Raw genomic sequence first — 25,327 nt, 5'->3', positions numbered from 1 at the left:
GGGAGAGTCAACTGGAGCTGCATTGTTGCCAGGACTCTGCTGATGCCCAGGATCAGTGTAGGGCTCCAGCTGAATAGGCACAGCTCCAGCTGATTGGTCTTTCTGAGAGCAGAGTGTAGCCTTGGGGAGAGGAGTCAGTTGGAGTTGCACTGAAAAGAAGGTGTGGGGAGAGAGGAGAAGTTATAAAAGGAGGAGGTTTTGGTGGAAAAGGGAGAGAAAACAAGACAACAGGAAAAGAGAAGGGGACAGAGAGATGGAAAGAGGAAAAACTTCTTTGAGACAAGCAGAGGGAGAAAAGGGGATAGAAAAGTGCAAACAATGTCAGAGAAACAGGTACAACTTTTCCATTAAAAGTGTGGTAAGTGGATGTACAGATAGTCCTTAAGCTACAACAATTGAGCCCAAAATTTATATTACTAAGTGAGAAATTTATTTTTTTATTGAAAAGTTTTACAGTACATTTTAAACATATACTCCTTCCCTCCCCCCCCCACATCCCCTCCCTCCCCCCCAACTTCCCAGAGCTGAATACAGGGTATTGTTTGTACTATTTTCCCTTCTTTTAAAGTATTAAATGGCTTTAATTGCCATACATTCCTTTCCAGTCTGAGAATATCTTTATATGTGGTCACATCATGTTTAAATCCCAGACTTATATTTTCTATCGCATGTTTAGGTATTGCCCAAATTGGTATTTTATAATTTAACTTGTATCGGTATTTTTTCCAAACTCGCAACAGAGCATACCTTAATATATGTGTCTTAAAGATATTATCCACCTTTTTATCATACAATAAATATGCATGCCAACCATATAATAAATCACATCCCTCAATATTCAATAATCTTCCTTCTGTTAAATTAAACCAATTACTAATTGACAATAAAGCCGCAGCCTCATAATATAATTTAAAATTAGGCACTTTAAGACCACCTCTTTCACATATATCTTGTATTATCTTAAGTTTTACTCTCAGTCTTTTCCCTGCCCAAATAAATTTATTAATAAACCTTTCTGCCATTCCTCCAAATTTGAATCTTTTTAAAGTATAGGTATCATTTGAAACAAAAATAAAAATTTTGGTAAAACATTCATTTTAACTGCTGCAATTCTTCCTAATAAAGACAATTGTAATTTTTTCCAAGTATCTAATTTTTTTTGTATTTTTAACCATAACAATTCATAATTATTTTTGTATAATTTCACATTTGAATCTGAAAGATATACCCCCAAATATTTAATCTTTTTAGCTATTTCAAATCCTGTTAATTTTTCTAAAACTACCTTTTGTTCTGTAGTCATATTTTTAGACAAAATTTTAGTTTTTTGCCTATTAACCTTAAATCCAGAAACCTGTCCATATTGCAAAATTATTTCCATTAAATCTATAACCGACTGAGTCGGTTGACCTAATGTAATAACCAAGTCATCTGCAAACGCTCTCAATCTATAATCTTGATCTTTAATTTTAATTCCCTTTATTTTATTTAAGTCACGTATCTTAATAATATTTCCAATGTTAAAACAAACAGCAATGGTGACAACGGATATCCCTGTCTTGTGCCCTTTTCAATTTTGCAAGCTTCTGTTAAACTACCATTAATTATTATTTGGGCTGTTTGTTTCTGATATATTGCCCTAATAGGTTCTAAAAACTTATCACCAAACTCCATCTTCTCTAAAACTTTAAATAAAAATTGCCAATTCAATTGATCAAATGCCTTTTCAGCATCCAAAAAAATCAATGCTGCAGGGACTTGATTATTTCTTTCCAAATATTCTAATACAGGGGTGTCAAACTCAATTTCATTGAGGGCCGCATCAGCATTGCGGTTGCCCTCAGAGGGCCGGATAGGTATGGCCAGGGTGGGCGTGGCCTACTGGGTGGGCATGGCCAGCTCTACATCGTTTGCATCAAGGGTGCCTATGGGGGCCTGGGCAGGAGTGGGACAGATCTGAGGGTCTCTGGCAGAAGGAGGGTCTCTGGGCCAGGGCCAAGGAAGTGGGGGCCGTTCCCTCACTGTTTCCAGGATGGCTTCGCGGGCCGCATGAAACCACTTAGTGGGCCGGATCTGGCCCCCGGGCCTTGTGTTTGACATGTCTGTTCTAATAGGTTTACAATATGTCTCACATTACTTTTCATTTGTCTACCACTTATAAATCCTGTTTGATCACTATAAATCATTTGCTGCATAACCTTCATTAATCTATTTGCTAAGATCTTTGCAAATATCTTATAATCCGTATTTAGAAGCGATATAGGTCTGTAATTTTTTGATTGGGTAAGATCTTGATCTTCCTTTGGAATCAACGTTATAAATGCTGTTCTCCATGATGGAGGCACTTCCCTTCCAGACTGAATTGTCCTAAATAATTCTTTCAAAGGTTCCACCAACTCTAATTGTAAATTTTTATAATAAGTGGCTGTCAAACCATCTGTTCCAGGTGTCTTACCCACTTTTAATTGTTTAATTGCTAAAATAATTTCTTCAGCAGTTATCGGTTGATTCATCCCTTCCTTCTGTTCTTGTGTAAGTGTAGGGATATTCACTTCTTGTAAATACCTATCTACATCTAAACCTTGAGTTATATCCCTTGCATATAATTTAGAATAAAATTCAACAAAAGCCTTTTTAATAAGATTTTGCTGAAACACTTCTTTACCCTTATATTCTATCTTGTCTATATTACGTGACTTTTGTTTTTTCCTTAACAAATAAGCTAACCATCTACCTGGCTTATTAGCATTGTAAAAAGTATTATGTTTGACATATCGTTAGTTGCCACTTGATCTTCCATCAACATATCAAACTGCCCTCTTAACAAATTAATTGCTTCTTGCAACCTCCTATTCGATGAGTTCAAGATAAAAGCCCTCTCTTTCATCTTTATTTCCTCCTCTAATTCTTTTTGCTTATATTCCAATCTACGTCTATATTTATTATTCAAATATATTAAAACTCCTCTCATATAAGCTTTACTTGCATCCCAAACCATTTCAATTGGAGTACCCTTCTGCATGTTTATAGTAAAAAATTCATTTGTTTTTTTACATTCCTCCACATTTTCTTCATATCTAAACAGATTTTCATTTAATCTCCAAGATCTCCTATCTCCCTTCCCCTTGCCCAATTCCATCCATACTAGACTGTGGTCTGATAAGATTGTTGGACATAACTTGATCTTCTTAACCCTAGAAAAAAAATCATTAGTAGTTAATACAAAATCAATCCTGGAGAAAGATTGATGTCTGTCAGAAAAAAAAGTAAAATCCCTTTCTTCCATGTTTCGTTCTCTCCAAACATCTCTGAGTTCCAGATCATCTTTCATGTAAAAAAAAATTTAGGCAATCTAGCATGATTTGGAGTGCTTTTAAAAGGTCCTTTTTTTATCTTTTTGTGTGTCCAATACTCCATTCCAGTCTCCCATTAAAATACACAATTTATAATCCCACTGAATTATTTTATTATGTAGAATTTATAAAATTCTCCTTGCTGTTGATTAGGTGCATACAATCCAGTTAAAAGTATTTTCTTTCCTTCTATTAAAAGTTCAATTATAATATATCTTCCTTGTTTATCTGCTTCAGTTAAGTTAGCTGTTAAATTCTTCTTCACATAAATGACTATACCATTTTTCTTTTCTGGAGCAGATGCAATAAACTGTATACCCAATCTAGAGTAAGTGAGAAATTTGTTAAATGAGTTTTATCCCATTTAATGACAATTCTTGCCACATTTGTTAAGTGAATCACTGCAGTTATTAAATTAATAACAAGGTTGTTAAGTGAATCTGATTTCTCCATTGACTTTGCTTGTCAGAAGTTTGCAAAAGGGGATCACATGACCCTGAAACATTGTGACCATCATAAATATGGATCAGTTGCCAAGCATCCAAATGTAAATCATGTGAACCTGGGGATGCTGCAATAGTCATAAATGTGAAAAATGGTTATAAGTCACTTTTTTCAGTGCTGTTGCAAATTCAAACAGTCACTAAGCGAAGTGTTGTAAGTTGAGGATTACCTGTACTTTATCACTTTTTTCCCTTTTTTGCTCATCAGGTTTTTGACACCTTTCTAGGTGACTGGTGGTACTCGAATATTGCCACATCCTAAAAGTGATACAATCTGTGAAAAGTTTGAAAAGCACTGATTTAGGGTACAAAAAATTATTGAAGCTTACTTTGTTTCCCTGAAAATAAGGCCTACCCCAAAAATAATACCTACCCAGATTTTGAGGGGTTGGCCTAATATGAGCTCTATCCCAAAAATAAGCCGTAGTTAGGACCCCGCCCGCTCCATCCCACCTTGCTACCGCAATAGGGCAGTAGAGGCCGTGTCACATTGCCACCACAACAAGGTGAGGCCGGTGGGGGAGGGATGGAGCTGCCCCATGGACCCCACACCCATTTACTTCAGCCCCCCTCCCCCAGCCAGGCCATTTCTTGCTCAACAACCTTCCCTTTCACTCCCCTCCCGAGCCGGACTGCTGTTCTGTCCCAGCCTACGTGAGTCCTTGTTGTATTCACAAGGAGAAACCCCTCTTCCAAGAAACAGGCAGGAACTGCAAGAAAAAAAAATCCCTTTTATTCTCACAGACCTGAGTCAATGTCCAAGGCAATCAAACACAGTCCACAGAAACCTGATCCTCAGAATGAACTGTTGCCTTCTGCAACCAGCACCTCCCACACCTTCCTCAGCCAAGGCGTGGCTTCCTAATGCCTTCTCCTTTGCCTTTGGAGCTGCCCCATTACATTCCTCTGTCCCACTTTCTTCTCCTGTCTGTGTATTCCTGCATCTGGGATTTGTCCCAGCTGTTCCTCATCACTGTCCAACTCAGGCTCCCAGCACAGCTGTGTCTCAGCCCAAGCGCGATTAGAGGGGCCAAGCTGCTCATCCGACTGTAAGTTTTGGAGCTCCTCAGAGCCTTCCTCTGACTCTAATGTCACTCCAGGCCCCTCCTCCTCATCTGAGTCCTCAGATCCACTGGCTAGTGAGGAATTACAACGCTATCCTGCACCACAGGACCCTTCCCCTGGGTCTGATGGGCCTGATGCGGTCATCAAGGGAACTGTTTGTGGAAATGCCGTCACCAAGGCAGGAGCATGCATGGCGGTTGCATCCTCCCAGATGAACTACTCTGGTCCATAGCCCTTCCACTCAATCAAATACTGAAATTGGCCTTTCAGCCAACAGGAGTCTTGAATACTGGCAACCTCATACTCTGGAGCGCTGTCTCCGTCATGTTGATACCCCACATTGGCCAGGAACTGTGTCATATGCATGGAGGTGTGCTGTGAGTTGTTAAATGCAAACTTGGCTACCATGAGGTAGTCCACCCAATTGTCCTGTTGCTGATTCACGAAACAGTGCAGGTATTGTTCTAGGATTCCGATTACTTTCTCAGTCCCGCCATCCATTTGTGGATGATGCACTGATGAAAGGCAGATTTTTACATCTAGGGCCTTCATCATCTCCTTCCAGAAACGGGCCATAAATTGAGCCCCTCTATCTGAAACAACCTATCAGGGAAGCTGTGCAGCCGGAAAACCTGTTGGATGAACACACAAATGGTGGTGCAGGCTGATGGCAAGCCATGGCAAGGAATGAAATGTGCCATCTTGGTCAGCATGTCCACCACCACAAACACCATTGTGAAGCCAAAAGACGAGCAAATCCATCAATATGTCCATGGACACTGCTCCCCAGGGTCTCTCAGGCGTTGGAGAACTGTCCTGGGCAGAAGCTTGTCTTCCATACAGGAATATTCTGGTTTCCTTGACAGAGCATTCGCTCTTTGGTTGTGACCGCTTGGTATGTAGATAACACGGAAATTGAACCTAGCGAAGAAGAGAGACCACCGAATCTGTCATTGGTTCAATTTCCGGGTGATCTGCACTTTCCAGATTCTTGTGGTCTGTCCAGACTTCAATTAGATGCCGAGCCCCTTCCAAATGATGCCCCCAAGCCTCAAACACCACTTTGATGGCCAGTAGCTCCTTCTCCCAGATGGTGTAGTTGCTCTCGGCCAGATTAAGTTTCCAGGAATAGTACCCACAAGGGAAGAGGGCCCCGCCAGGCGCATTAGCCTGGAGTAACACCGCTCCAATGGCAATGTCGGACGCATCCACTTCCATGACAAATGGCCGTTATGGGTCAGGGTGTGTCAAGATGGGTTCCTTCATGAATGGTTCCATTAAGGCCTGGAAAGCTTGTTGCTTCAGGGTACCCCATTAAAACTGAGTCTTTTTCTGCAGGAGTTGAGTGAGGGGTGAAGCAAAACCAGGGATGAAGGTTCTATAGTAGTTGGCAAACTCAAGGAGTCGCTGGACATCTTTAACGCGACATGGGGGTTGCCAGCTATGCAGAGACTCGACCTTATTCGGCTCCATGGGGATACCCTCAGGAGAAATGTGATGATCCAGGAAATCAATGGTCATTTGGTAGAATTGGCATTTCTCCAGTTCGGTGTACAAATGATCTCAGATCTGTTGCAGAACCTGACAGAGATGGTGATGGTGCGTCTCCCGCGAAGGGGAGTAGATTAGAATGTCGTCCAAATAGTTCACAACAATCTGATCTAACAGATCCTAGAATATGTCGTTCATGAAGTGTTGAAAAACTGCAAGAGCGTTGGTCAGCCCAAACGGCATCACTGTATACTCGAAGTGCCCATTCTGGGTGCCAAATGCTGTCTTCCACTCATCATCTAACCAAATCCTAACGAGATTGTAGGCTTCTCTCAAGTCCAATTTTGTGAAGATTTTTGCCTCCTGGAGCCATTCCAGAAGTTCAGGGATAAGGAGCAGCAGATATCGATTACGTACCGTAATAGCGTTTAATTTTTGATAGTCATAGCAAAGCCTCAATTCTCTGGACTTCTTTTTTTACAAAGAGCACTGGTGCAGACACTGGTGAAGATGAGGGCCGAATAAAACTCTGAGCCAAATTTTTGTCCAGAAAGTCCTGCAACGTGGCCAACTCGGGGTCTGACATGGAATATAAACACCCCACTGGGAGAGGTGCATCAGGAACTAAGTCAATGGGGCAGTCATATGGCTTGTGCAGGGGCAATTGACTCACCTCAGTCTCGCTGAACATATCAGTGTAAATCACCAGTTCAGAGGGAAGGGAGACCCCTGGGGGACTCACCACCTTGCCGGTACAGACTTGGCGAGTGTCGTCCATACACTGAAAACATGGAAAGGTGACCAAGTTCTGGGGCCAATAAATCTGTGGGTCATGCGTCTGCAGCCACGCCAATCCCAAGACCATGGGGAAATGCAGGTCAGAGGTTATGTAAAACCGAATAGCCTCCTCATGCAAGCTGATGGTCATACCCAATGGTTTTATGGCGGCTGTAATTAGCCCAGACAGGAGCACTCGGCCATCAATAGTCTCTACTAACAGAGCCGGTTCCACTGGGCATTGGGGAACAGTCTGTTTGGCCACAAATGCTATGTCCATAAAGTTTGTGGTGGCCCTAGAGTCTACCAAAGCATATAACGGAATCCCCTGTGGCTTCCCAGGGAGGATCAAGCATGCCGCCAGTATCATGTGCCATGGTGGTCCAGTGCAGCATCCGAAGGAAGGAAGCCTGACCCCAAATGCTTTTTAGGTCGGGCTTGGGGCATTTCCTGATATATGAGGCTGCTTTTGCAGGGCAAGCTCGGTAGCTGACACCCTCGTCGCTTCTTGGGGCAGAAGGTGACCAAATGCCCAGGGTCCCCACAGTACAAACACAAACCCCCCAGTCAAGATCTGGCAGCACCTAACTCCATAGGCTCCTCCTGCAGAACTGGAGTCTCATGCACAACCGGGGCTGCCCGGATCTCTGGGGTGGCACGACTCCTACGCTGCTGCAACTGAGTGTCGATCCGCAAACAGAGATGGATCAACCCATTGAGGTCTGGGGGAACATCAACACAGGGCAGCTTGTCTAACAGCTCCTCCAACAAGCCATCCTGGAAAGTGTTCATCACTACAGCTTCATTCCAGGCTGAATCCTGGCTAAGCAGCCGAAACTCACTGATATATCCCTGTAAAGGGCGTCGGCCCTGTCTCAGAGTTTTCAGGAGTCGGTTAGTGGACTGCGTCTTAATGGGATCCTCATACATAAGACTCATGTGGTCACAACCCCCCTAATTATCCAACAACGGACTAGGCTGAGGTAGCAGGGGTGTGGCCCAAAGAACAGCACCAGAGGGGAGGCTGATCATAAACCCCACTTTATCACTGTCGTTGGGGAAGTTAGCTGCTCTCAGGCTGATAAAGAGCTGGCATTGGCCCCAAAAAGCTGGAAATATCTCCGGAATGCCATCAAATTTGTCAGGCACTGCCACTGGACACTTCTGTCAGGGTTGTGGAGCAGCAGGAGCAGAGGCTTGAAGCCCAGAAACTTGAGCTGCCAGCAAAGCCAGCTGCTGGGAGAGCTGGCCATTCTCCACACGTAACTGCTCAATCGTAGAGGGTAGGAGGCTGAAGGCAAACTTTCTGTCCCAGCCTACGTGAGTCCTTGTTGTATTCACAAGGAGAAACCCTTCTTCCAAGAAACAGGCAGGAACCGCAAGAAAAAAACAATCCCTTTTATTCTCACAGACCTGAGTCAGTGTCCAAGGCAAACAAACACAGTCCACAGAAACTCGATCCTCAGCACGAACGGTTGCCTTTGGCAACTAGCACCTCCCATACCTTCCCCTTTTGTAATTCAGCCAAGGCTTCCTAATGCCTTCTCCTTTGTCTTTGGAGCTGCCCCATTGCATTCCTCTGTCCCACTCTCTTCTCCTGTCTGTGCATTCCTGCATCTGGGATTTGTCCCAGCTGTTCCTCATCACTGTCCAACTCAGGCTTCCAGCACAGCTGTGTCTCAGCCAGAGCGCAATTAGAGGAGCCAGGCTCCTCATCCAACAGTAAGTCTTGGAGCTCCTCTGACTCTAATGTCACTTCAGGCCCCTCCTCCTCATCTGAGTCCTCAGACTCAGATGCCGGATCCACTGGCTGGCAAGGAATCAAACAACTGTTATGCTAATCCATCCCCCCAAAAATGATCTTGCAAAGTTGGAAGGTCTGACTGAACTTTTTTTAGTCCCTCAAACTTTGTTTTCCTGCAGCAGGAGAGAAATGCAATTGAGCTGGAAAGCAGGTTAGTAAAGTTATGCTATCAGGAAGAGAGAAGAGCTGGGTGGTGGTGCACCAAATTCTACATCAGCGCCGGGAGGAGAAGCAGCAGAAAACGGGACTGCCATTTTCAGAACAGAGAAGGGAGATGCGGGACAATGCAAGCAAGTGCTCTTATCCGCTCTGCATCGTTCGTAGCGTGGAGCCACTCCCCTCCCTGTCCTCTACAATGGCAGCGACAGAGGGCTGGCGGAGGGAGGGGGCAGGGGAGGTTTGTGCTGCCCAGTCACAGCACAAGCCACAGGACAGTTGTCAGAGGAGGAGGGGGCAGCTACCACCAGGCAAGTGATCTATGGAGTGAAGCGTGAAGAAAGCCCCTCCAGCAGTTCACAGCCATTCGCCATCACTCTCCCCCCCCTGGCTCTGAAACGGCGGAGGGAGATCGGGCCTACCACCCACCCCCCATCCTCTATAGCATGGCAGTCTGGCTTGGGGAGTGAAAGTGAAGGTCACAAAGCAAGGAATGGCCTGGCGGGGGGGGAGACTGAATTAAGAGGGTGTGTGGGTTGGCTCCACCCACTCCCCCAGCTGCCTTGCTTCATTATGGTGGCAGCAACTTGATGTGCCATGCGGCTTCCTGCCATGAGTGGCTGCAGAAGAAGTGGGCTGGCAGCTATGCGGGCTTCTGCTGAACGGGGCTGTTGGTGCTGCCACCACGAGGCAAGGCAGGTATCACAAAAAATATAAGACATCCCCCCGAAAATAAGACCTAATGCCTCTTTTGAAGGCAAAAATAATATAAGACCAGATCTTATTTTCGGGAAAATATGGTATACTGCTTTAAGGTCTTCTTCTAATTTTAAATTCCACTCATGATACAAATGTGAAACTAAATTTAGAAAATGACATTCAGTTCCTGGCCCCAGTTTTAATTCCTGACCTTTGTCAACAAATCTGCTCAAAAGATAATGAATAATGGTTGGATATGAAATTATATATTTATATAACATATATTTTTGCCTGTATCAGCCCCAATCTAGGGGCTATCCCAGGCAGCAGTCCTTGAATGAACAACCAAATGGCAGTATAGAACTGTCAGATGAGCAGCAAGATGATTGTGTGCAGCAAAAGGTGCATTCCACACTGGCGGGGTAAGAGGAGAGAAGCAGAGCGCCAAAATTCAAACAGCTGTCAACAAGTCCGACGGAAACAAGAACGGGTCAATTGATTGGGGGGGGAGCCGAACAGACCCGTAACACGCTCATTAGCTAAACGATTGGCTTTGCAGAGACTATAAGAAAATGCTCCTCAATCCTGGTTTTATACACACACACATACACACACACACGTGTGTGTGTGTGTATATATGTATATATATGTATGTATATTCAGAATATGAAGAAATTGTTTATGAAAAGGTTAATATGAAACATAGAGTTTGGAACTGGTCTTCTGTTATTTTTTCTTTCCCTATTTTATCCTTCCAACAGTATTTCTCGGCCTCTTAACATAGTTTAGACTGAAAAATAGAGAAAATTGAGATTATGCAGCTAGCATGCAAGCCCAGGAACAGTCCCCCACCCCAATAATTATATCAACTTCAAATCTGTATTTGTACATGATTCTATTAAATAGGGGTTAGATTAAAAGGTAAGCAAAACAATTCAGTGACCTTTATAATTAGTTTAGATCTAAATACTTGTCTCCCTAATCTTCTCTCATAGTTTGTTAAATCTTTTACAACACCCGTCTTTAATGAAATAGAATGAGATACTTTGCCCTTATTTTACTGTATTACTATCTAATGTTTTGAATAAAAACACATTCATAAAAAACACAGACCTGTGCACATTTGGAACCAGTGTTGCTTTGAAAGCCAGATGTTACTGTATTAATTGACCATTCCAATTCATATTCATAAATCAGCTGCAACTACATATGATATATAGTTTGAAGAATATGCAAAGTATTCAGATTATTCACATTTATCTGCTTTTAAAGCATAGATCCAGTTATTTATTTATTTTATTTATTTTATTACATTTATATACCGCCCTTTCCCGAAGGACTCAGGGCGGTTTACAGGGTAATTAAAAAACAAAGATACAAAAGTTAAAAACAGATTAAAAAAATTATATTCGTCCCTGCATAAGTAAAACCCCAACTAAAATTAAGATTAAAACTAAAATTAAAATTCTCAGCCTTCTTGTTTGTCTTTGTTGATATAACACGATGCTCTTTTTCTTGCAAGCCTCTATATGGGCTACTTCAAGCGAAGTTGCAGCTAATTACACATGCCTACTTTGAAGAGAAAGACTTCTCACAAATTTCAATTCTTAAGGTAGGTTTAAATACACAAAAGTAAAATTGTTTGAAAGATTCCAAATGGTTGGGTGAAAGACAGAGAGAGAGAGAGAGAGAGAGAGAAAGAGAGAGAACTCAGTAAGATTAAAAGTGGAATGGAGGAGCCACTGCTGATCGAAAAGTAAATCCACTTATCAGTGTCCATGATCAGAATAGAATGGAAGGATCACTTTAATGATATTTTGTGCAATACAGGCTGTCTTCATCTTATGACTTACTTGTTCAATGACAAGTAACACTGATGAGTGCTGGTTAATGCCTGGTTCCCAAAGTTATGGTCATTGCAATGCCTCAAAATTTGGGTGCTTAGCAGCCCAAATGCACTTATGGCCACAGGCACACTTCAACTCCCACCTGCCTATCTCTCTCATCTTTGCCCTGTAGCCCACCTGCCCTTTGCTACCTCTGCTAGTCCTGCCGCCCTGTGCTCTGCTGGCCCTGATTTTTGTCAGATGAGCTTTGGAAAGTTGGTAGCCTTTGTCCAAATTGCACGTGGCCCTTGTCTAATTTGAAAGGCAAGAAGGTCACAGCTTTAAGAAGAAGGCCTAGTAGCGTAATGGCAGATGCTTTGCAAAGGGCCAAGCTGGGCATGCCTCAGCAGCAGCAGCAAAAGGAAGAAGATGCAACTGTCAGCTGAGAGTGGCCCTGAAACATTCAGGCCTGCTGAATGTTAATTTCCTGTTACCTGTTATTTACAAAAGAGAAACTTTAGATACAACCTGGTGTCCCTTATTAATAAACTAGAAGGAAGTTTCCATTAAAGCTGCATCTAAAGCAGTTCTGGATTCTAAAGGATTGATAACTATATCTTTAGAGACTCAAAAAGAGTTAGATCTCTTGGGAAAAGTATTTGGGAAGATTTTTCTTACATAAAGTAGACCTTTTCCTTTTGTCCATAAAGTTACTTTTAGTAAAGGATGCTCATGTTTTCAACATTTTATGGTTTTTCAGGAACTTTATGAACACATGAATAGCTCACTGGGAGGAAGTTCACTGGAAGGGTCACAAGTTTATCTTGGTAAGTTATATTTGGTAACATAAGACTTCCAATTTTTATAAAGTATTTTGTTACATATAAACTTGTAAGCCTGAAAAAATTATCGGTTATTTTGGTTATATTTCCCGTTTGTGAAGCTATTGTGTAATTATGTTATCATATAAAGTATTAAGTTTTATGTTCACGCAGGGTGTTTTTTGCATTTCAATTTTCTTTCCGAGGAATTTCTTATAAAATAGTTTTCAGAAAGCACAACCAAAGTATTTAACCTGTTATTGAAACAGATCGTTCAATCTTCCTTCCTTTTTTCTCTTGAAAGACTTGATATGAAAATTTAAAATCCAGGTCACTTTGAAGACAAATAAAATAGCTTGACTTTTTTCACTATAATTTTTTATCCTATTCTTTCTGCTTTAATTCATACTGCCAGCAATTTTCTCTAAAGTATTATGAATCCAAATCATTTTAAAGTGTATGACAACAGGTTATTGCACCAGGTTTACACAAAGGAAAATACAAATGGCCAACAAAGTCACCTCTTCTCCAAAATATTCATTATGTTAAGTAAATAATACTTTTGGAGTATTTTTATTTATATTATTAAGTAAATAATATAATGGTTAGTGATGAGAAATACCATGTTTCCCTGAAAATAAGACCCAGTCTTCTTATTATTAGTTTGCCTCCAAAAGAGGCACCAGGTCTTATTTTCAAGGGGTGTCTTTTCCATGGACTCACCTCATGGTGGCAGCACTGACAGCCTTGCTGAATCAGCCCACTTCTTCTGCTGTCGAAGGAAATGCCTCTGCAGCTAAGAATGGAGCTCTGGATTGACGTGCATGGCGCTGCCCCAACCTGAATTTTGCCATCAGAGGCCTTCCAGAAATGCCTCTGACGGTGAAATGCAGGCTAGGGGGCACCGCAAAAGAAGTGGGCTGATGAGGTGAGGCAGGTATCAATTCATGGGAGGCTTGGCTGCAACAGTAAGCAGGTGTGGGGCATGTGGGGCAGTTTCCCCCCCCACACACACACACACCCTAGCTTGATTTTTAGGTGTGCACCTCACCCCAAAACTAGGGCTTAAACCTGCCCCATGTTTCAAAGCAATACTAATCAGAGAAAACATAAAATGTAATTTGTTAATAATAAAACCACTTTTTTTCTTATTGGTGGTAGGAATCCAGTACTTAAGGATGCTTCTCATGGTAGAATGAATAATGAGGTAGACCTTCACTCTAGCTGCTTATTTATAAAGGCTCTTTACATTCATCCATCTGACTGCAGAGTTAGAAATCTTAGGCTGTGAAAGCTTGATGTTTTATATAAAGAGATAATATCCAAATAACTGTTCACAGTAATGCATGTCTACCACCCCAGAGAATGAATTCATATGTACAATAAATGGAAACAGGTAAGACTCGTACTTAGAAGATTTCCAAGTATTGGAAATTGAAATGAAATTTTATTGAAATGTGCCATTGTCCTCTCTGTTGTTTTTAGGCCTGTCCCCACGAGATCTTGTTCTTCAATTTAAACACAAGGTATGTTATAAAACTGAAATGAGCATAATTATTTCCACTTCTTTGAATCTGAAAGAAAACTACATGCAGTTACAGATATAAGTAAATAAAGATTTTTCTGGATCTATATTGCACATTGACATGATACTGAATATTTTAACCATAGGGTCACTTATTGCTGGACTACTAATGTTTAAAGATCTGTCTTTCTTTATGTTTTAAAGGTTTTAATTCTTTTTAAGTTGATTCTTCTAGAAAAGAAGGTAAGATTATTCCCATATTTCCTAAAAGGCAAAGTAAATGACTTGACTAACATTATTTCATTAATACCTCATGGAGATGCATTATTCCATTATGCAGTTACCCAGGATGGAGAGGTGCTTATTTCATTTTTTTGCTGTAGACTTATTAATGTTTCCATCAATTTATTTGCTATCTTACTATAAGTTATAGTTTGCTGGTGAAATTAACTCTCTTGCTTCCTCTCTAAACAGACACACAGACATCCACTAGTGATAGCCAACCTGATTTATGTTACTTATTTATTAATCAGATTTTTAGACTACCCACCTCTTTGGACTCTGAGTGTCATAGCACATACAAAACAATACAATGAAAAATAAAAATTCATAGAGTTCCCTGGAAAGAACAGCAACCAAACTTTCTCCCCCGCTTGCAGAAGCAAAAAGATTCAAAAAGATACCAATCCCAAAAACAGGGGAGGAGCCATGTTTATAGTGGTATTTTAAATGTTGGTACAGAAGAGGTCTTTCATAGCCTACAACATATACCCTCTGTTGGCCCCGATTGTTGATCAAGAGAATATAATCCATAACAAGCCTTATCTTACATAGTTAAAAATCTACCAAAGCCTGTGGTCTGAAAATGTAAAGTATAGTCATTACAGAAAATAGAAGAAATAAAATTCTATAGTTGAATCTAAAAGAGAAAAGTGTATTCATAATAAAAAAAGTTGTAATAATCAAAGTAATAGCTTTCCAGAACATATACTCCCAACAATTGGTATCTAAAGCTCTCCACTAGGTTTTGATGTAAATCACTGCATAATGGCCCATAATGCTTCATCATAATGCAGCTAAGGGAAGACAATGCATTGAACAGTTAGAATAGGGGTCCCCAACCCTCAAGCCACTGCCCACTATTGGGCCGTGGACTATTTCAAACTGGGCCACATGAATGATAGCCAAGCGTGTGCATGCAAAGCTCCACTCACGTCAATGGCAGGCAAGTGCACATGCATGAAGCTTCACTTGCAAGAGCAGTGGGCCCTCAAAGCCCCACTCGTACAACCATTCTTCACTCACACGAGTGGAGCTTCATACACGAGCACAAGCCCCCTCCGCTCAACCTCCCTCCACTTGTGCAAGTAGGCTTCGCACACAAGCACAAAGGTCCTTTGTTTACCTGTGAAGCTCCATTTGTGCGTGTGGAGGGTGTGCACACCTGCCATATGCACTAAGGGAGCTGTGCACGTGTGCACCTGCCACTCATATGCCCTGGGCCATGCTGGAAAGGTGGGGACTGTTGAGTTAGAACATTTGTGCAGATCATGACACAAGAAGCTGATTATGTTTTTTAAAGCTACATTATATCCTCTGCCCATAGCTTCACTCTTCAGTGGGACAGGATAATGCTCACAGTTATACCCAGGGCTTGCTTAATTTGTCAAAGAAATGAAATAAACATTATCATGTCACAAACAAGGACCTAACATTTTACACAATCTTTTATCAACAGTCACATGGCTTTAAGCTATAGAATGCAAGGTCTGAATTCATAAATTTTCAAGAAGTAATAACACAGATTGCAGCTACTTTGTTTGCTGTTATTATTGTACAGGTTGCACATTAAAACATCTGTATTAAAAATTGCTGAAATATAAGAAAATAGATACTACTGGTCATCAGCAATCATCATCAACCAATCAATCTTTATTAGGGTCACAGACCAGCAAAAAAAAGTATTAAAATAATAATAATAGTAAAAAAACAAAACTAAAAGACAGAATAATACATTGCGATTGTGGGTGGATTAACAGTGGGCAGTTAAAGTTTGCTAATTTTATATACAGCAAAGCAGAATTTGGCCACATTCAGAAAAACTACTTCATACCGATCTGATAACAGTAGTTGCGCATGGAAAAAAAAATCAGTATTTCCCAGATATTTTGGGTAAGATGTTATAAACTAAGTCCATGAATCCTTATAGAAAAAAGCAGTATAGCAAGACATGAGCTATAGTTCAATGGCCCCTTGTCCACAGGAGGAGAGTCTCACTTCATGTGGTATTTTTTTTATATTGGCCTTCCTAACCTGCTGTGGGAAGTGTGTTGCACCGTGCTAAGCTTAATGCCTTTCAGATGTTTGGGACAGTTATTTGATATAAATATCTTGCTGCTTTAAAGGGGGAAGTTTGATTGCTCCAATTATGCTCTGATTTCTTTTCAGATCGTATACTACTGATCTATTTTTCCCCCTGCTTCTTTTCAGGTTCTGTTTTATATCTCTCCAGTTAATCGGCTGGTGGGAGTATTAATGACTGTCTTATCACTATTTCCTGGTTAGTGTGTATGTGTATTTTCCTATCAAAATGCTACTTAAAATCATAGCCATTCTTAATTTAATTTGTTTACTTGAAATCCATTCTGAATTTTAAATGGCCTCTCCCCCAGACAAAGAATAGGAAAGATAAATGTAGACAAAAATGATGTGTAATGTCCAGCTTCCCGATCTTGTCAGTTTAAATTGCAAACAACATAAAACCCAGTCTGTCTCTGGCATATGTTACCTCTTTGTGAATTTATATGTGCATAAACCTTTAAAAAGACATAGTCCCCAAAGTCTTGGTACTACTTCAAAAAAGCATTAATACCAATTCAGCTAATAACTATTGATAAAAATTATTGCCTGTAAAACAAGGTATTCTATTGTATTTAATTGATCTACAATAATTATACAACCAGCTATTCTCACACGAGTCATTGTCACACCCAAAATATACAAGTACATTCACCAATATTCCCTTCCTTTCTTCTGATAGAATCAGCCAAAAAAGGTAAAGAAAATATGCAAGTTGCATGAGGCAGAGAAGAAAAGGGCAGCTAAGCTAGTTGGAAATGATGCAAGGAGAAAATACAATTGCACGGGGTGGGGGGGAATTGACAAAAATGTGTGTTTCAGAATTACAGAAAGGGCTAAAAATTCAAAAAACAAATAACCCACCCAACCCGTGACTAATTTTCAGGTTAGTTTTCAAAACCATTTTTGTAGAAATATACAGTATGTAGCCATTTGTAGTTTCTCCCATTTATTTATTTATTTATTTTAATCCCATTTATATCCCGCCCTTCTCCGAAGACTCAGGGTGGCTTACAATCTAAAGCACAAATCAATGTGCTTAGCAATAGCCTTCATTCTATGTATATGCCTGCTTATTAGGGCTTTCGGGGGGCCCCAAGCAGCATTATTACAAAGTCAGCTTAATTGCCCCCAACAATCTGGGTCCTCATTTTACCTACCTCGGAAAGATGGAAGGCTGAGTCAACCTTGAGCCTGGTGGGACTCAGGTTCGAGAACCTGCACTAATTGCAGGCAGCTGGTGTTTGAGTATTTTAGTGAGTATAATACAACATTCCTTCCCAAGGGAAAAACCTTTGCCTTTCTTTTGAGTAGGGATGATACTCGAAAATATTTGTGACCAGCAGAAGACTATTAATAGAATCTTTGTTGCTAACCTTGTAACAATAGCTTCAATCATGGGGTTAGTGCTAGAATCATTATTAGGAGCCAAAGGAAATACTTGAAAATTCTATATAAGTGGAAAATTTGAGGAATTTGTGACAGCTGCTGTCAACCCTTCAAGGCAGGCTGGATCATGGTATAGATAGCACAAGGATTTCTGGAACTCTACCGCAGGGCTTTTCAACCAGTGGTACAGGTACCACCTGTGGTACATTGGCACCTGGCAGGTGGTACACAACCATCCTAGAAAAGTAGTGGGGGAGGGGAATGAGCTGAACCGGTAGCAGCACCGCACAAGCCTGAGTGAGAGATGGCTGGAGCTGCAGAGCTGTCATGGCTCAGTGGAAGTGCCAAGATTAGCTGGAGCTCGGCATTGATCCCGGCGCTTCTGCTGAGCCCAGAAGAAGTGCCGATCAGCTGGAATGTTGCAGCATCTCCAGGGTCTTGTGATTTACATTCAGATGCTTGGCAACTAATTTATATTTATGATGGTCACAGTGTCCCAGGGTCATGTGAAGTGACCAAAACCTGCTGCAACCACCCAGCAGACGGGGGAAATAAAAACCAAACACCCACCCCACCCCACCCCCACTGCCAATCCTCAACAGAAATCCTCACAACAATGAAAACCTCGGACAGGAGGAAGAGTGCCGCCGGGCGGGCAGGCAGGCAGGTGTCTTGCTCGGCTATGGCTTGGGGGGCACTTTTTTCAGTGCCATTGTAATTTCAAACAGTCACTAAGCGAACTTTGTAAGTCGAGGACTACCTGTACTTCATCACTTTTTCCCTTTTTTTTTCATCAAGTTTTTGACACAGGCGACTGGTGGTACTCGGATGTTGCCATATCCTAAAAGTGGTACAATGGGTGAAAAGGTTGAAAAGCCCTGTTCTACCATACTTAAACTTGAAAACCTGGCATCTAACTTGAAAGTTACCATATGTCCTCTTCTAAGCCAATCAGAATAAAGACAGGGTTATTGTTTGCTTTCTTATAAAAATTAGTATGTTCCTTCATTAAAGTTATCTCCAAACTCCCTTACATCTACTCAGTTACACCAATAGTTATTTTCTTCATTGAAAAAATAACTGAAAGACTAGAAAGAATCATGGGTGTGTTGTATTTGGCAATTAACTGTAGTTTTCATCTTAGCATAGTTTCCAATATAAATTGGTGATTGGTCCTGTATAGAATCTATTAACCACATTTATATTTTTTTAAATAAATTCCAGGTATGATAGAACATGGTCTTACTGATTGCTCACAGTACCGACCAAGAAAAAGCACATCAGAGGAAGTTGGACAAGAAGTTTCTCCTCCTTCCAGTTACTGTGTTTCTTTGTCTGCTCTGACACTTTCAAATGCTAATTTTGACACAGTTGGGGAAGGCAAAAAATTATCAAGCAACCAAGAAAGAGATACTCAGAGAGCAGATGTACCTTTATTTCAAGTTGAGCATCAACCCTGTGAATTTCATGTCTCCCAGGATCATGGACAGTACTTGCAACCTTCACACACTTCTCCAGAATCTTCTGAAAGTGACTGGGAAACTTTAGATCCCAAACTCCTAGAGGACCCTAACTTGAAAGAAGGAGAATGTGAAATTACTTCAGTAGCAGAACAGACTGAATTTCTTCTGCAGGAATCAGTGATTTCCAAAAGCGTTCCAATTACTATTCAGCCTCAACCTAATACAGGACACACAGTCCTTGTACCTGGACTTATTTCTGGTTTGGAAGAAGATCTGTATGGTATGCCATTAGCTGTCTTCACCAAGGTAAATTTTGTAGTATAAAGGGTGGCAAATTTTTGGTTACCAAGTGCTGTTTTTAACATTTTTCAGGAATAAAGAGATGCATAGATGCATAGCTGACTCAGGAATTCTGGGAGTTGAAGTCCATGAGTCATAAAAGAGCTAAGGTTGCCTACCCCTGAACTAGGTTATCATGCTGTCAGTGTAGCCACCTGTCAATTAGATCGCTATCCCTTCTGGTTGGTGAAAGCCTCCAGGATAGGTGGGTTCAGGCACTAATTCTTCACTGCAGGAGGGGATGTTTCTAAGACTCTTTAAAGAGGCCCTGATTCAACCCCTTAATCCCACCTGTCTGGACAGCTTCCATCTCCTTTTTAGGAAAGGTGGTAGAGAAGTTGGTTGCTTAGCACCTTCAGAGGATCCTGGGTGAAACAGATTATCTGGATCGCTTCTAGTAAGATTTCAGGCCCAGTTATGGTGCACTTGTGGATGATCTCTGGCGATAGCAGGATAAAGATAGTGCACCCATCTTTGATCTTTTGACTATGGTATCCTTTTGGGCCAGCTGTGGGATTTATTTATTTATTTGAGTGAGTGAGAGAGTGACTTATGTGCCGCTCATCTTGCTTAAAGGTGTTCAGAAGTGGCTGACAAAGTCTTGGCTGGTTTAGCTTTGGTTTAGCTCCTTTCTCCAAGACCAGTCCCAATTGGTGTTGATAGGGAGTGAAAGGTTCAGTCCTCAGCTGCTCCTTTGTGGCATGCTGTAGGTCTTGTAGTCTCTCCACTTCTTTTAACAACTACATGAAATCACTGGGTGAAATCATTTGCCACCATGGGATGAGGTACCATCAGTACGCTGGGTGACCCAATTGATGCTGTTGCTGCCCATTTGCGGTGCTTGGAGGCTATGGAAATCTGGAAGGGAGAGAATAGATTTCAGCTGAACCCTGGTAAGACTGAGTGGCTTTAAGTATGTGAAGCTTCCAAGAATTTAACATCTTTAGTTCTGGATGGGATTGCACTACCCCAGACACACTTCATGCCCAATCTGAGAATTCTTCCGGATTTGCAGCTCTAGCAATTGTGGCTTGAAGAGCCTTTGTATAACTTCATTGTTATGCACCAATTGCACACTTTCCTGGATCAGAAGTCCCTCCACTCAGTCACTAGTCATCTCATGCTTAGACTATTGCAATGTGCTTTACATATAAGAGTGCTATGATTTCTACATCCTACAGAAAGTGATTACTTGAATTGCTAAAAAAAACACCTGTTTTATAGAAAATCCAACAAGCATTGACTCTACTTAATATAGATTAGCTTGTCAAGAATTCAGTAGTGATGGTAGTAGTGGTATGATCATCAGAAATAAGAATGAAGTAGGCAAGTTGGGACAGTACCAAGGAAGGAAGATATGCTGATATTCAGATTTGTAAATATTTTCCCTCTAATACAGTCCATAATGATTTAGAGTGAATTTTTTCCATGCTTAAGTCTTCATTACCATTTGAAAGTCTTTCTCAATATGAGTAATTGCAAAGTAGGGATTGTTGTAGGAACATACACACACATACATACACATACATGCATATACATACACACACACACATACACACACACGTATATATGTTGGAACATTCATCTTCTTGTAGCACTCCTATTGCATTTGAGTACCTCTGTACATCTAGTCCTTAAGTCCAGTACTAATTTCTAAAAGACATGGTTATTGGGCTTTCAACCGTATTACTCTGTTTTCATTGTCAAGTTTTTCTGTGGCAGATATATTAAACCTTTGCTACCAAACAGAAAGGAAACGGCAAATTTATGACTCCTCAGATGTTGCTGATCCTCAAGTATCAGTAGCCACAGTGGTTAGGTATGCTGAGGCTTATGTAGTTGTTTATATGGGTAGGTATATGTTCTGTTGTCATATATTTCTATTTAATTTTAGTATGATACTTAACTACCATGTTTCCCTGAAAATAAGACCCAGCCAGAAAATAAGCCCTAGCATGACTTTTCAGGCTCCTCATAATATAAGTCCTATCCCAAAAATAAGCCCCACGATGAGGAGTGGCCGGAGCAATTCCCCACGCTGGCTGTGCAGCTGCTGTGTGATCTGCTGCTGCCCTGCCTGACCTTGGCTCTGGCCACCGCCTTGCTGCTGCTCTTGCAGTGCTCACGGGCCAAGCTCTCACCGCATCCCAGCCTCTGCCCACCCTGCCTGCTGGCCCTGCTGCTCACGAGAGACTTCTCAGCCACAGTGGGCACTATGCTGGCCACTAAGCAGCTGCCCCTGTTGCTGCTGGCCTAGTGGGGGCTCTTCATCCTCTTGATCATGCTGCATTCATCCACCATGCTGGGCTGCTCCTGCCTGGCACGAGGGAAGTCAGCCCAGATCTACAACCTCCAGAGCACCCCCGTCACTGGCCTGCCAGGGTTTTTACACCAGCGGCCAACAGCAAGACTACATACTGATGCCACCTCACCCACCGCCACCATCAGGCTGCTGAGTGCTGGCCTGCATGCTTACCTGGTGCTTCAGGTGCTGGGCTACGGGCTGAACCCTGCATTCTTTGGGCCCTGGCCTTGGTGGGCACTGCAACTCTTGTGACGGATTTATGAGGCAGACGTGAGATTGCCCCTGACTGCCTTTGGCCTCTACGTCACCTGCAGATTTTCTACCACCGACCACTGCTGCCGCTTCACCTTCCGCCTGCCCCAGCCTGTTGCCAATCCCCTGCTGCTGCCCAGCAGCCTCCACTGGGCGCTCTCCCAGCATGAGAAGCTGGCCGTGTGCAACACGGTGGTCTTCTGCCAGTCCTACTACCTGCTGCTGAACCTGCCTCATGCACCCTGCAAGCCGGGTGGCCTGTGGCACCCCTGCCCTCCGCAGCTTCAGTGGGTGTCTGGCAGGCAGAGGGAGGCAGTTCCACCACCACCCACCAGCCTCACCTCACCTTGTAGCAGTGGCAGTGGCCTGCCACACGTGCTATGTGGTCACCTCCCTCCACTTTCCAGACACCCACCAAAGTTACACAGGGCAGGGAAGGCATGCATCACCCAGCTTGGGTGCACATGGCACAGCTCCCTCTACTATCTGTCTCATCTCATGGCAGCACTGGCCTACTGGACACTCCCCATGGCCACCAGCCTCCACCTGCCAGACACCCACCAAAGCCGCACAGATCAGGGGAGGTGCACACTTCCTAGCCTGCAGAGCGCAATGGGGCAACTCTGCCCCCCCCCCCAAAAAAAATAAGTCCTAATGGGTCTTTTAGAGCAAAAATAAATATAAGACCCAGTCTTATTTTTGGAGAAACATGGTATCAATAAATGAAAAACAAAATAATGTGTCAGTCCTTTTACAATATATTACATCTATATAAACAATTAACAACTGAAAACTCATTTTTAAAAATTCTATCTTGGTTGCTGTTTAAATTTAGAGAGAATAGGGACCAACATAGCTCCTGGAGAAGTATATTCCATAGTCATGGAGCAAAACAGAAGAAACTCCTCTCTTTTATTTCAGACTAGACCACCCATGACCTATTAGTTCATTCTTCTTTCCACATATAATGTAGACTTGTGCCATTTTCCCTCCACTCATGATCCTTAGAAGATAGCCAGTGAATCCTCCTCCGCTGCCGTCTCTTCCTAAACTAATATACAGAACTGTTTGCCACTTTGTTGGAGAGAGGGGGAACCAAGGGACTTGTGGACCATGAGGAAAGTTCAGCCCAGCTGCCCATTCTGATATGTCCCCAAGGGCTCCCTCCCTTTAGAACTCACTCATCAACTGTCAGGCTTCCCAGCTAGCCCTGCCTTGCCAGCAGTAAAGAAACCAGCAAAGATGGGAAAGAAAAATAACTAATTGTGGCTATCCCAAGTAGACCTTCATCCAATCTCAAAAAGGACCCAGCAGGAGCTCCTCCAGAAAATAAATGAAGCAGTGTTGTCATTCCATACGTTGCAGAAATATCGGAAAACCTCAGGAGGATCTTCAGCCAACAGCACACTTCAAACCCAAGAATACACTAAGGCAGAAGCTTGTCCACACCCAAGGATAAAACATCCAGACACAAACTGACATATGTGTGACATGTGTGACATACAGTATGCAGTACAATGCAGTGAGTCATGTGCAGATCTGTACATTGCAGAAACAAAACAACCACTTCATAAATGCATGGCACAACATGGGAGAATAAACCCATCAGGACAATATTTACCAGTCCATCTGCATTTAAAAGACAAAGGCCACTCTTTTGAAGATAGCAAAGTCCACATTTTGGACAGAGAGGACCGCTCGCTTCAAAGAGGGTTCAAAGAGGCCATCTATGTCAAATTTGAACATCTCTCTCTCAACAGAGGGGGAGGGATACAACATCATCTTTCTCCAGTCTACAACACAGTCCTTTCAGCAGTTCCAAGAAGGCTCCACACCCATTTGCACTACTCAAGTGACCCTGAAGATACAGATAAGCCTCCAGGTAGTTAACTCTCTAAAAGAATGGAAATGACCAGCTGTCTGCAGGAGTATAAATCTTTCTATTCCCCACCATTCAGTCAGAGCTGAAGAAGCTTCTTGGATGAGAAGCGAAACGTCCTCAAAGAAAAGCAAGAAAGTCCAGTTGCGTCGTGGAAAAAGCATCTTTCATGAAAAAGCATCTTTGGGACAATCATCTGTTGTGTTTCTTTAAAACAAAAGTTCCAGAGTGGTAAATAATTGATGGCCAATGCAGTAAATTATTATCATTTCTTTTATATTACACATTAAAATTAGTCCTTTTGTATTTCTAAATTATAATTTCATCCATAATTAATATTTTTCTTTATTTTAGGGATACCTTTGCTTGCCATACATGGCGCTGCAACAGCACCACCTTCTTTCTGATGTAACAATCCGCGGTTTTGTTGCAGGAGCCACCAATATCCTCTTCCATCAGCAGAAACATCTGAGTGATGCTATTGTAGAGGTACGTATCCTTTTCTTTATAGTTTCTTATAGTAATTACCTCATGGAGCAAAAGACAAATTATGTATTATATGGTCCTAATTAAAAAGATTTTTATAAAAAATAATTTTGACATTTTGGAAAGATGTCATTTTTATAATCACATGGCAGACAAATGATAGACTTCCTTATGTGTTTTTAAGTGTGTTTGTACATGAATGCATACACGCGTACATAAGATTCTCTTTGTGGATAAATTTATCAATAATAGTGAACATGTTTAAAAAAATATTTTCAAGACTGCATTTAGTCACTGTTGAAATACCGAAATTAAACTAATGGACCTAAAAAAGGATTGTATTAGGAGCACATTACAAACCTGTGTATTGTCTCTTGAAGTAAGCTTTCATAACTCCTTGTAAGTCATTGAATAGTTAAATCTCTCGATAGTTACTATTTCTTGAGAGCTTTTACATTACCATTAGCTTTCTACTTCTTGGTTTGATAAAATTGGATTGTGAGCACAGGAGAATCAGGTTGCACAGACTATAATGAAATTCCTGATGCATTCTGCAATCTTTCCATACAAAATGAAAAGGAAAGTTTGCTTACTTTTAGAAATTGGAAAAAAAATAAATAGGTACAAATGATTGCATATACTATTAAATTCAGAAGCCAACATAAACATTTACATTACATTATGTATGTATGTATTTCTGTCCAACAACATAGCACTAGATATTAATTACAGTGTAGTTTTTGGTAAGATGGAAATAATTTGCCTATGTTTATCAGTACAGTTTGCGTTGTTTCAACCACCATCACTACCCCAAAATTTTTTCACTTTGAATTGTT

At 41.6% G+C, this 25,327-nt stretch overlaps 1 protein-coding gene and 1 long non-coding RNA gene across 4 annotated transcripts in view; one reads left to right on the top strand and one right to left on the bottom strand.

The window, feature by feature from the left end:
- AVL9 (AVL9 cell migration associated) overlaps positions 1–25,327 on the top strand; it is a 56,939-nt gene that overhangs the window by 13,008 nt on the left and 18,604 nt on the right. For 2 of the 3 annotated variants that reach the window (XM_083377864.1, XM_083377865.1), the window contains 7 exons: positions 11,371–11,460; positions 12,435–12,501; positions 13,981–14,021; positions 14,225–14,263; positions 16,511–16,580; positions 18,992–19,536; positions 24,360–24,494. In XM_083377864.1, coding sequence (XP_083233990.1) covers positions 11,371–11,460; positions 12,435–12,501; positions 13,981–14,021; positions 14,225–14,263; positions 16,511–16,580; positions 18,992–19,536; positions 24,360–24,494 — 987 coding nt within the window. The remainder of the gene's footprint in view (positions 1–11,370; positions 11,461–12,434; positions 12,502–13,980; positions 14,022–14,224; positions 14,264–16,510; positions 16,581–18,991; positions 19,537–24,359; positions 24,495–25,327) is intronic. The other variant, XM_083377866.1, reaches the window with a different exon arrangement.
- LOC310649458 lies at positions 19,550–25,282 on the bottom strand. Its single transcript, XR_014494238.1, has 3 exons — positions 24,852–25,282; positions 24,366–24,533; positions 19,550–20,427 (listed from the first exon to the last, which is right to left on the bottom strand). It is a non-coding gene; the product is annotated as an uncharacterized lncRNA (long non-coding RNA).

This window comes from Vipera ursinii (genome assembly GCF_947247035.1).
Source record: "Vipera ursinii genome assembly, chromosome: Z".
NCBI classification, from domain to species: domain Eukaryota; kingdom Metazoa; phylum Chordata; class Lepidosauria; order Squamata; family Viperidae; genus Vipera; species Vipera ursinii.
The sequence above is the reverse complement of the archived record's forward strand: the minus strand, read 5'-3'. Positions and strand labels throughout refer to the sequence as shown.